Here is a 10,876-nt window from a genome sequence, read left to right on the forward strand (position 1 = left end):
GTGTGTGTGTGTGTGTGTGTGTGTGTGTGTGTGTGTGTGTGTGTGTGTGTGTGTGTGTGTGTGTGTGTGTGTGTGTGTGTGTGTGTGTGTGTGTGTGTGCGTGTGCGTGTGGGTGTGCTGTCACCTAAAATAGCCGAAGTGTGCCAGTGAATGTGAATATCTATTGATTAGCTCTGGCAGATCTGTGTTAATACCACTTAAGACAGACAGTGTCACGCACGCATGCTTTGTTTTTCTCAGATTGCAATCTGAGTGTGCACATCAAGTTCAATGTCTTAAAGTAATGATGGACTGTTGTTTCTCTTTGCTTATTTGAGCTGTTCTGGCCATAATATGGACTTGGTAGGCCTATTTTACCAAATAGTGCTATCTTTTGTATACCACCCTTACCTTGTCAAAACACAACTGATTGGCTCAAACGCGTTAAGAACAAAATAAATTCCACAAATTAACTTTTAACAAGGCACAACTGTTAATTGAAATGCATTCCAGGTGACTACCTCATGAAGCTGGTTGAGATAATGCCAAGAGTGTGCAAAGCTGTCATCAAGGCAAAGGGTGGCTACTTTGAAGAATCTCAAATCTAAAAAATATTTTGATTTGTTTAACACTTTTTTGGGTTACTACATGATTCCATATGTGTTATTTCCTAGTTTTGATGTCTTCACTATTATTCTACAATGTAGAAAATAGTACAAAATAAATAAAAACCCTTGAATGAGTAGGTGTGTCCAAACTTTTGACTGGCACTGTATAATTAATCAAGATTCATGATTCATCATCATCATATATCCTTGGCACCTACTGTCATAAACCTAAAACTAGTCATGGTACATAGCAGTCACCCATCTGACACGTTACTAATGCTGAATGCATTTTAAAAAAGGACTAAGGCTAAAAAAAAGAAAGAAAATAAACTCAACCCCAAATCTTATTAGAGACTGATGTGGATTAAAATGTTTTTTTTATCACCTAACACTCATTTTCCATCCTCTATTATATACACAATATCCCTTTATTTTGTAAAACTAGGCTACATCTCTACTACAACCACGTTAATGAACATTGCTGAAATATGTGAAAAGAGATGTTGTTGTGAAGAAAAGACTAATGGAACCTTTTGTTTCCACCGAAACGTTAGAGTGAACACCTCTGCATTAGGGGAAATTGTGAGCTGAAGTATCAGAACAGTAATCAACAACATAAGATGTCTTTCATGGTAGCAGCTTCTGTGTCTGACTTGATGGCTTCTATTGAAAAACGTGAGTGGAAGTCATATAGACTGAGTGGAAGAATCTCTCTCACGGAAAAAAAGAGGCAGACGTATAGCCTATCCACAGGGGGAAGCCCCGACCCAGCGTCAGTATCTCTGTCTTTATGTACTTTCTATACATCCTGATACTTCTGTTCTTGCTGAGTCATAGCTCATGCAAATGGATTAACTTTTAAGAATGGGCAAATTGGCATTAAGATCATGTAAAATGTTCAAAGGTTTTATTTGCAAAACATAAGCGACAACCAAATTTAACACAATACACATTGTACAATATTTCACATTATTTTGCCAGACTGGCAATGTTGTCACATTATCTTTCTTCTAAATCTTAACCAGACACAGGAAGGAAGTAGTAGGCCTATTTCTCAGAAGTTTGTCAGTAGCCCATTTGTGAAAATAACATCATGCGGATCTCCCAGAGCAGCAAATAACAACCATCTTGTTGATAAGGAGGCAAGGCAAAGTAATAGACTTACCTAACATGCTTTTCCATAATAACAGATTACATGGGAATCAAATATTGACCATATTTTAGAATTTTCAAACAGGTGTTTGAAGTGTTTTCTGGTTTAAAATACATTTATTCTGAGTAACATTGAGAATAATTGCAGCATTCCGACAGACAGATAACCAGGTTTTTCCATCATGGCTCCCCCAAGCTTGGTGTTTTCACCAGGGAAGAGAGACTGTTGTCCCCACTTTCTTCAACTGGCCTCCGGCACATTGAGTCCTGGGCTGGGGCAGAATGATAGAGTTAGAATCCCCAAACCAAACAACGCACAAAATATACACAGACGACATTCCAGATTTGAGAGCCTATTAAACTCAAACGACAACACACGTAATAGCTAAAGAAACTGAAATAACACTTCTCATTGTCATTTTGTGACTTCGCGTTTCACTAACAGTAGCGCATACCTGCTTTGACACCCGGGTTCTTGTAGTTCTTGATGCAAGGAAGGATGACCAGTTTGCAGGTCACAGCGGTAAGTAGAAAAGTAAGCAGCAGGACAATTCCAATGAGTGGCATTACTGGAAGACAGAAATAAGGCATTAGTCATACAAAGCCATACAACTATCCACTGTAGCACAATGTTTTACATGGATGTATAATGTCATGCCCTAGAGTCAAGAACAGCATGCAACCTTGGCCATAGTCTGCCATGGAGGACTTGGTACCAGTGACGGCTGGTGTTACAGTGGGGACATCGGGATGACGAGATGACCCTTGGCTCTGGTTCTGGATCAAGGACTTAGATACAGTCTGGATAGAGCCAGAGGGGGAAGTGGGCTGCATGGAGGGGAGGGTCTTCCCGTCTGACTCTGACTCTTCATTACAGATTACATCTGCCATCGTAGTGCCTGAAGTCTTCACTCCACTGCTACATCTAAGACACAGACAGATACATAGACACGAGTCAAACTACAGTTAAAATGATTCCAAATCAATTGCAGAGTATGACAAAAAGTCCAACATTATATTGTAAATGTAAGGAGACTGCTTGATACATCAGCACATTGAAAAAAATCGGACAAATGCTTGTAAGTTTTTCTACATACTCTCGCCATTTCGCACATGTAGAGTCCTTGTCGGTGGTAAAGAATCCATGCTCACATTCACGGCAGTTGCTTATTGTATCTGAATCAAGAAATTAGGCAGCATGCCAGTTATTTACAGATGTGTACTCATCAATCCACTGAAAAGCATCAGTATTATGTGATTCCACTTTACCTGATTTACCCAACCCAGAACCCACGGGACACTTGCATATCGTAGAGTCTTTGACACTGTTAGTGAATCCTCCACGACACTGACATATAGCATTAGAAGTCTTTGTGCACTTTGATATTACCTCACTCCCAGAACCTGCATAGAAACAATCACATCGTCTGTGGGTTACACTGGCATATTTTATGGCTATTTAGATTCAACTCAAGATTTGGTGTGGGATCATTATACATTTGAAAGATGTCCTCTTCTGTCATGATTTACACATCAACAGGTTATTGTTTACATAATGTATTCGTACTGATTATAACTCCTTATTGCATAATCATGTCTTACTCTCATTGCAGGAGTTGCAGGGTTGACATTTCTGAGATTCATTTGGTACTGCCTGGAAGGCCTCGTCGGGGCACGGTTCACACCGTCCCATGTTTCCTCTGCTTTTCCTCTCACCTTGATAATATCATTCACATTATTGTCATTGTACTGTAGTTGTTCCTCATATCGAACAGAGTCATTATTTCATTATAAGTGTCAACAAATTAGAAGTAACCTAAATAGTCTCAATGGTAAAGAAAAAATATTCAAGATAAGTCTGCATCTACATTCATCCGCATCGCATGGTAGAGTATGATTCCCAGCAAAACATAGAGAAGCTCCACAATAGCCCTTAATATTCATTAACATACTTTACCTATTTTGCATTTATAAGCCTCCACAGGATTTAAAAATCCATTACAAATAAAAGCACACAAATAGATGAGCACCCAGAATCTAGACAGGATCATCATATCACTCTCCCAATAGAAAAAAGAACGCCTGTCTGTCAACCTGTAGAGAGAGGGTGTAAAACTATATGGAAGCTACTACGGTGATGAAATCTCACTTATATCTACAGTTTATATCGATGTTTGATGTGGTGTAGTTCAGCTGTACCATGTCTGCATTAACATTCCGCGATGAATCATAATTTCCTGTCTCTCTTAAGTTATCCCCGCCCCAAGTGGTGGTAAACAAATTATATTTCTCTCATTCTTTCAACTGAAAATCCTCTGTTATTCAAGATTCATTATATTTCCTTCAGGTCACTAACACTCATATAGAATTTTTATTTTACTCTTTGTTTGTGAGAGGTAATCAGTTACCAGTTACCTGTCCAAAATTGTAATCAGTAACATAACATTTGGGTTACCCAAACTCAGTAATGTAATATGATTACATTCAGTTACTTTTAGATTATTAAGAGGCATTTGAAGAAGACAAAAATGGATGTTACCAATTGAACCCCATCAATTGCAGGATAAATCAATGTTAAAGTTTACATAGCTGGCCATAGATGATGTTACATTTTACTTTATGGGTTGGTTATGTAGGCTTCTTCTAACCCATCACGTTCTACTACATATAATAATATGATAAAATTCTATATTTACTATTCCAGTCATTCCAATAAATGTTATACCCATTGATCTTCAAGAATAGGACTTGGAAATATGGATGTATAGATTAGCCAAATTGTTTTACCTGAGCATAACCCCAAAACGAAGGACTTATTAGCCAGCTGTCACGCCCTAACCATAGAGAGCCCTCTGGCCCTCTGAGAGCCCTCTATGGTGTATAGGTCAGAGTGTGACTAGAGGGGTTTCTAGCGTTTCTATTTCTATGTTGGTATTTGTATGGTTCCCAATTAGAGGCAGCTGATTATCATTGTCTCTAATTGGGGATCATACTTAAGTTGCCCATTGTTCCCACCTGTGTTGTGGGATATTGTTTTCAGTTAGTGCCTAAGTGCGCTCTGTACTGGACGGTCGTTTATTCTTTGTTGTTTTTGTTAAGTTTCACTTTGAAATAAAGTATGTGGAACTATACGCACACGCTGCGCCTTGGTCCGCTCTTTTAGACGAATGTGACACCAGCCCTACTTTGTTGTTTATGATTTTGTTGTCATGGAGGACTGATTGGGCTCATTGATTTGAGTTGAAAAACAAATGCTGCACTCATGGAATGGCATGCTTTGAGCACTACTGAAAAGTGCTATTTACATGTGAAAAATTACTGCTATATGCTGCATTTGCTATAGGCCTATTGTTAAATGTTTTGTTAGTGACACTTTGATATCTTGATAATCCACAGATAACACTAACAAAACGGCACCCCGCCTATGTTTTGGTAAAAAGCTGAGGGGTGGGCCTGGAGAAATGTAACCACTCTCAGATTAATAGACAGAGCTATGGATGCAAGGACTGACCATCGATGATATCAAAATTAGTGTTTTAACCATATTATGAGGCTATACAGTATTTGTTCACATTTACAATGTTTACAAACAGAGAAAAACCACCTTATATTTTTGGTTCTCATGGAGTGTGACAGTTGAATTAAGCTCATGAGGCATTTATAAGTTATATTCTTCAATAATCAATGTATATATGTGTATACATACACTACCGGTCAAAAGTTTTAGAACATCTACTCATTCAAGGGTTTTTCTTTATTTTTACTATTTTCTACATTGTAGAATGATAGTGAAGACATATAAAAACTATGAAATAACACATGGAATCATGTAGTAACCGAAAAAGTGTTAAACAAATCAAAATATATTTGAGATTTGAGATTCATCAAATAGCTACCATTTGTCTTGACAGCTTTGCACAGTCTTTGCACACTCCTCCACCAATTTTCACAGTGGGTGCGAAACACTGGCTTGTAGGCCTCTTCAGGTCTCGCGCCCACTGTGAAATTTGGTGGAAGATCAGTGATGATCAGGGGGTGCTTCAGCAAGGCTGGAATCGGGCAGATTTGTCTTTGTGAAGGACACATGAATCAAGCCACGTACAAGGTTGTCCTGGAAGAAAACTTGCTTCCTTCGGCTCTAAATTACAATATTTTTATTTGGAATTTGGGAGAAATGTTGTCAGTAGTTTATGGAATAAAACAAAAATGTTAATTTTAACCAAACACTATACTGTATATATATATAGTCCAAAAATGGATGTAGCAACTACAGATTGCCCCTTTAAGTCTATCAAAAGTGTGCGAGTTTGAGCATGTAATCCATTACTCCCCAACCCTGCATGCCATGTATACTAAATCTCAGCATAACCCACCTTCTCGTAGGCTTTATTATGTAAAGAATTCAAGTTTCAAGATAAGTTGAGGTGTAAAAATGGAATGTATTGTTGTGTTTTATTGACAACAAAATATCTCGATATTGCAGACAAGAAAGTATTTTATTGTTCTTGCATGATGTCATCTCCTCCCACTCTGTTAGCTTCTCATTAGGTCCACTTAAAGTTATCTCATATCTTGTTACGGGATGACTCATTGTTGTCCATTGTTCAATATTGTACATGCTATAGTTGACATTTTGGCAAGAAAAACAACCAGAAACATTGAATCTCCAACAATATCTTTTACACCATTTCCTTCCCTACCCTTTGCAAAACACTACATGATGATTCCACTGCATGGAGGGAGCAAGATTACTATCTGCATGGTTATCATACACTAAGTGTACAAAACATTAGGAACCTGCTCTTTCCATGACATGATTCCTTGATGCCACCTGTTAAATCCACTTCAATCAGTGAAGATGAAGGGAAGCAGACAGGTTAAAGAAAGATTGTTACGCCTTGAGACAACTGAGACATCGATTGTGTATGTGTGCCATTCAGAGGGTGAATGGGCAAGACAAAATACTGATGTGCCTTTGAACAGGGCATGGTAGTAACTGCCAGGCTCACCAGTTTGAATGTGTCAAGAACTGCAACTCTGCTGAGTTTTTCACGCTCAACAGTTTACCGTGTGTATCAAGAATGATCCACCACCCAAAGGACATCCAGCCAACTTGACACAACTGTGAGAAGCATTGGAGTCAACATGGGCCAGCATCCCTGTGGAACGCTTTCGAGACCTTGTAGTCCAAGCCCCTACGAATTGAGGCTGTTCGAAGGGCAAAAGGGGGTGCAACTCAATATTAGGAAGGTGCTCCTAATGTTTTGTACACTCAGTGTATGTATTCTACCACGTCTAACAGACTCATGGAGAGACACAGAAGTACTGTGGTATCATCCACTGTGTTAAAGTCATGGGCTGATCAAAGCAATAAAAGCTCTGAATAATAATACAATGCATTAATAATGCTATTGATAATATGCTATCTGGTATGACTAGAAGGAAGAGACATTCACATTTATTTCAGCATTGTTGCATAGTGATATAATTAAGCAATAAGGTCTGAGGGGGTGTGGTATATGGTCAATATACCACGGCTATGGGCTGTTCTTATGCACGACGCAACAGGGGGTGTCTGGATACAACCCTTAGCCGTGGTATATTTGCCAGATACGACCAACTCCAGGGGTGAGTTATTGCTATTACAAACTGGTTACCAATGTAATTAGAGCAATAAAAATAAATGCTTTGGCATACCAGTGGTATACGGTCTGATATACCACAGTTGTCAGCAAATCAGCAATCAGGGCTCGAACCACCCAGTTTATAATGTTCTTTATGATGAGGTTCTCAAGTTAAAATGTGTGTGTACAGTATTTGCAGCAGAGGGTTAGGATTATGTCAAGATTTGGGTTATGGCTAAGGTTCAACCGGGGTGTGGACATGAACCTAGGGTTAGGGTTATGTTTATGGCTTGGGTTAGGGTTACTGCTTTAAGTACAATGTATTGCCATTTTAGGGTTAGTATTTTTATCTCACTTTCTATCCTACTCCTCTTTGGATCAGTAAGGTGCTGAAGCTTGGCTCCACCTGGCTCTCTCTTTGACACAAGGTGGTTATTCATCTGTTAGATGAGCTCAAGTAAGGATATGGCCCTGTACATTTGTTCATTTGATCACCACGTAACAACAAGCTGCCCATGTTTATGTTTTTCCCTAATTGTTGTATTGAGAACATTAAGGTCGGAGACAATGAGAAGATGGCTTGTGGGGAAATACATATCAGTGACTGTGGGCCTATTAACGGAAACTGTGCTGTTTAACCATATGTTTTGCCTGTAAGTTCAGGGAGTGCCAGTCTTTTGATATCTATTACGGATGGAAATAACCACATTTCTTGCTAATCTTGCAAGATAGACCTACAACCACGCAACTTCCTGAGGAAGAACACTCAAACTTTGGTGTTTTCTCTATCAGCCATTGTTCAAATTCTGATGTTATTCTTTGATTAACAACAGATAAAGCACATACTATCAATCAACCATTCACACAGGAATTATCTCAAATAAAACATGCCACCGGAATGATAGAGTATTGTAATGTTGTCGTCCAACATCTATATAGCTCACCTCAAAGCAAAAACGTAAAAAAAAAAAAATGATAATAACAAATTAACAAAAAGTAGTGTCCTTTTTATGTCTCTATTTTGGTTTGGTCAGGGCGTGAGTTGGGGTGGGCATTCTATGTTTTGTGTTTCTATGATTTTCTATTTCTATGTTTTGGCCGGGTATGGTTCTCAATCAGGGACAGCTGTCTATCGTTGTCTTTGATTGGGAACCATACTTAGGGAGCCTTTTTTCCCCACCTGTCTTTGTGGGAAGTTGACTTTGTTTAGGACACATAGCCTTTAGCTTCACGGTTTGTCTTTGTAGTTTTTATTGTTTTGTTCGGCGTAATTTTTATAAATAAAGAGGAAATGTACGCTGCACCTTGGTCCTCTCCTTTCAACGGCCGTGACAAGTAGAAACAGAGGTGTATATCCTCGTGATTAAAGGCAACAATCTGGGATATGTACTGCTGCAGTGCAATAGTCTTTTCAACGGATAAATACCCATTGATTCTTGATGAATACTTATACATTCAAATTAAATAAATAAATCAACAGTTATAAATTAATACTGTAAATGCCTTATGCTGCATTTACACAGGCAGACCCATATTGATATTATGCCACTAATTGGTCTTTAGACCAACCAATCAGATCAGCTCTTTTGCCGATAGTAGGGCACCCTTGGCGAAGCTGCCAACAACCGGATGTATCCGGTTTTCAGGGATACAGCTAATTCAACCTAGCTTACTTTTCCCATGAAACCGGATGTGAGAACTTCGCTCAGGCGTTTTCTTCACACCTGCTACGTTAGGTTAATAATAGGGCAAAAGAGCAGAATTTAGCTGCCTGTGTAAACGCAGCCTTATGCATTTCAGAAAGTAAATGGCAAGGTTGTAGGTAGTTTCTGTTTTGTTGTAAAAAACAGAAACAAAGTATAGCTTCAAAATACGTTTTCAACTGTCAATTACATCAATGTGTCAATCTCATTTAATATATTATTTGTAAGCACAAGGTCTTACGTTGTGACGACTTCTGCTGAAGTCGAAGCCTCTCCTTGTTCGGGCGGTGGTCGACGTCACCGGTCTTCTAGCCATCATTGATCAATTTTTCATTTTCCATTGGTTTTGTCTTGTCTTCCTACACACCTGGTTTCAATCCCATTCATTACATGTTGTGCATTTAACCCTCTGTTTCCCCTCATGTCTTTGTCAGAGATTGTTTTATGTTCAGTATTTGTGTTCTGTATTTGGTGCGCGACGGGTCCTCGTACCCACTTTGTTTCATTATATTTCATGGTTTTGGAGTTGTGTGTTTTAGTTATTAAACTACTCCATTCAACCAAGTTTTGATTCTCCTGCGCCTGACTTCCCTGCCACCAATACACACGACTGTGACATACGTATACAGAACAAAAATGTAAACACAACATGAAACAGGTTCATGATCTGAAATGAAACATCCAATACATTTTCCATACGCACAAAAAGCATCTTTCCCTAAAATGTTGTGCACAAATTTGTTTACATCCCTGTTAGTGAGCATTTCTCATTTACCAAGATAGTCCATCCACGTGACAGGTGTGGCATATCAAGAAGCTGATTAAACAGCATGATCATTACACAACTGCACCTTGTGCTGGGGACAATGATAGGCCACTCTAAAATGTGCAGTTTTGTCACAAAACACAATGCCACAGGTGTCTCAAGTTTTGAGGGAGCATGCAATTGGCATGCTGACTGGAGGAATGTCCACCAGAGTGTTGCCAGATAATTTAATGTTAATTTCTCTACCATAAGCCGCCTCCAACGTTGTTTTAGAGAATTTGGCAGTACATCCAACCGGCCTTACAACCGCAGACCACGTGTAGCCTTGCCAGCCCAGGACCTCCACATTTGACTTCTTCACCTACGGGATCGTCTGAGACCAGCCATCTGGACAGTTGATGAAACTGTGGGTTTGCACAACCAAAGAATTTCTGCACAAACTGTCAGAAACCGTCTCAGGGAAGCTCATCTGCATGCTCGTCGTCCTTGACCTGATTGCAGTTCGGCTTCATAACCGACTTCAATGGGCAAATGCTCACCTTCGATGGTCACTGGTACTCTGGAGAAGTGTGTTCTTCATGGATGAATCCCTGTTTTAACTGTATCAGAAAGGCAACTATGGTGTCATGTGGGCAAGCAGTTTGCTGATGTCAACGTTGGGAACAGAGTGCCCCATGGTGGCGGTGGGGTTATGGTATGGGTAGGCATAAGCAGACAACGATGGCAATTTGAACGTGCAGAGATACCATGATGAGATCCTGAGGTCCATTTTTGTGCCACTCATCTGCCACAATCACCTCACGTTTCAACATGATAATGCACAGGCCCATGTCGCAAAGATCTGTACACAATTGCTGGAATCTGAAAATGTCCCATGTTCTTCCATGGCCTGCATGCTCACCAGACATGTCACCATTGAGCATTTGTGGGATGTTCTGGATCGACCTGTACAACAGCGTGCACCAGTTCCCGCCAATGTCCAGAAACTTCGCACAGCCATTGAAGAAGAGTGGGACAACATTCCACCGGCCAGAATCAAAAGCC

At 39.6% G+C, this 10,876-nt stretch overlaps 1 protein-coding gene across 2 annotated transcripts; it reads right to left on the reverse strand.

Annotated features, from left to right (window-relative positions):
- Positions 1–1,472: 1,472 nt before the first annotated feature.
- Positions 1,473–9,386, reverse strand: LOC139535464 (tumor necrosis factor receptor superfamily member 9-like). Of its 2 annotated transcripts, none has more exons than XM_071334881.1 (7): positions 9,308–9,386; positions 3,342–3,455; positions 3,009–3,143; positions 2,837–2,915; positions 2,423–2,664; positions 2,195–2,308; positions 1,473–2,011 (listed from the first exon to the last, which is right to left on the reverse strand). In XM_071334881.1, exons 2-7 carry the CDS (start codon positions 3,430–3,432, stop codon positions 1,920–1,922), a joined length of 753 nt encoding a protein of 250 aa, XP_071190982.1. In that variant the 5' UTR covers positions 3,433–3,455; positions 9,308–9,386; the 3' UTR covers positions 1,473–1,919. The 2 variants fall into 2 exon arrangements, with proteins under 2 accessions (XP_071190982.1, XP_071190981.1); XM_071334880.1 differs by lacking the exon at positions 9,308–9,386 and adding an exon at positions 3,697–3,893.
- Positions 9,387–10,876: the final 1,490 nt, after the last annotated feature.

This window comes from Salvelinus alpinus, chromosome 12, assembly GCF_045679555.1.
Source record: "Salvelinus alpinus chromosome 12, SLU_Salpinus.1, whole genome shotgun sequence".
In the NCBI taxonomy this organism is placed as follows: domain Eukaryota; kingdom Metazoa; phylum Chordata; class Actinopteri; order Salmoniformes; family Salmonidae; genus Salvelinus; species Salvelinus alpinus.

Bases quoted from the DNA above. Each gene is read 5' to 3' on its own strand.
- LOC139535464 (XM_071334880.1), bottom strand. From the start codon at position 3,793: ATGATGATCCTGTCTAGATTCTGGGTGCTCATCTATTTGTGTGCTTTT. The intron at 3,456-3,696 runs GTAAAGTATGTT...GATATTATCAAG, and splicing joins GGCTTATAAATGCAAAATAG to GTGAGAGGAAAAGCAGAGGA. The intron at 2,309-2,422 runs GTTGCATGCTGT...TCTGTCTTCCAG, and splicing joins CATGGCAGACTATGGCCAAG to TAATGCCACTCATTGGAATT.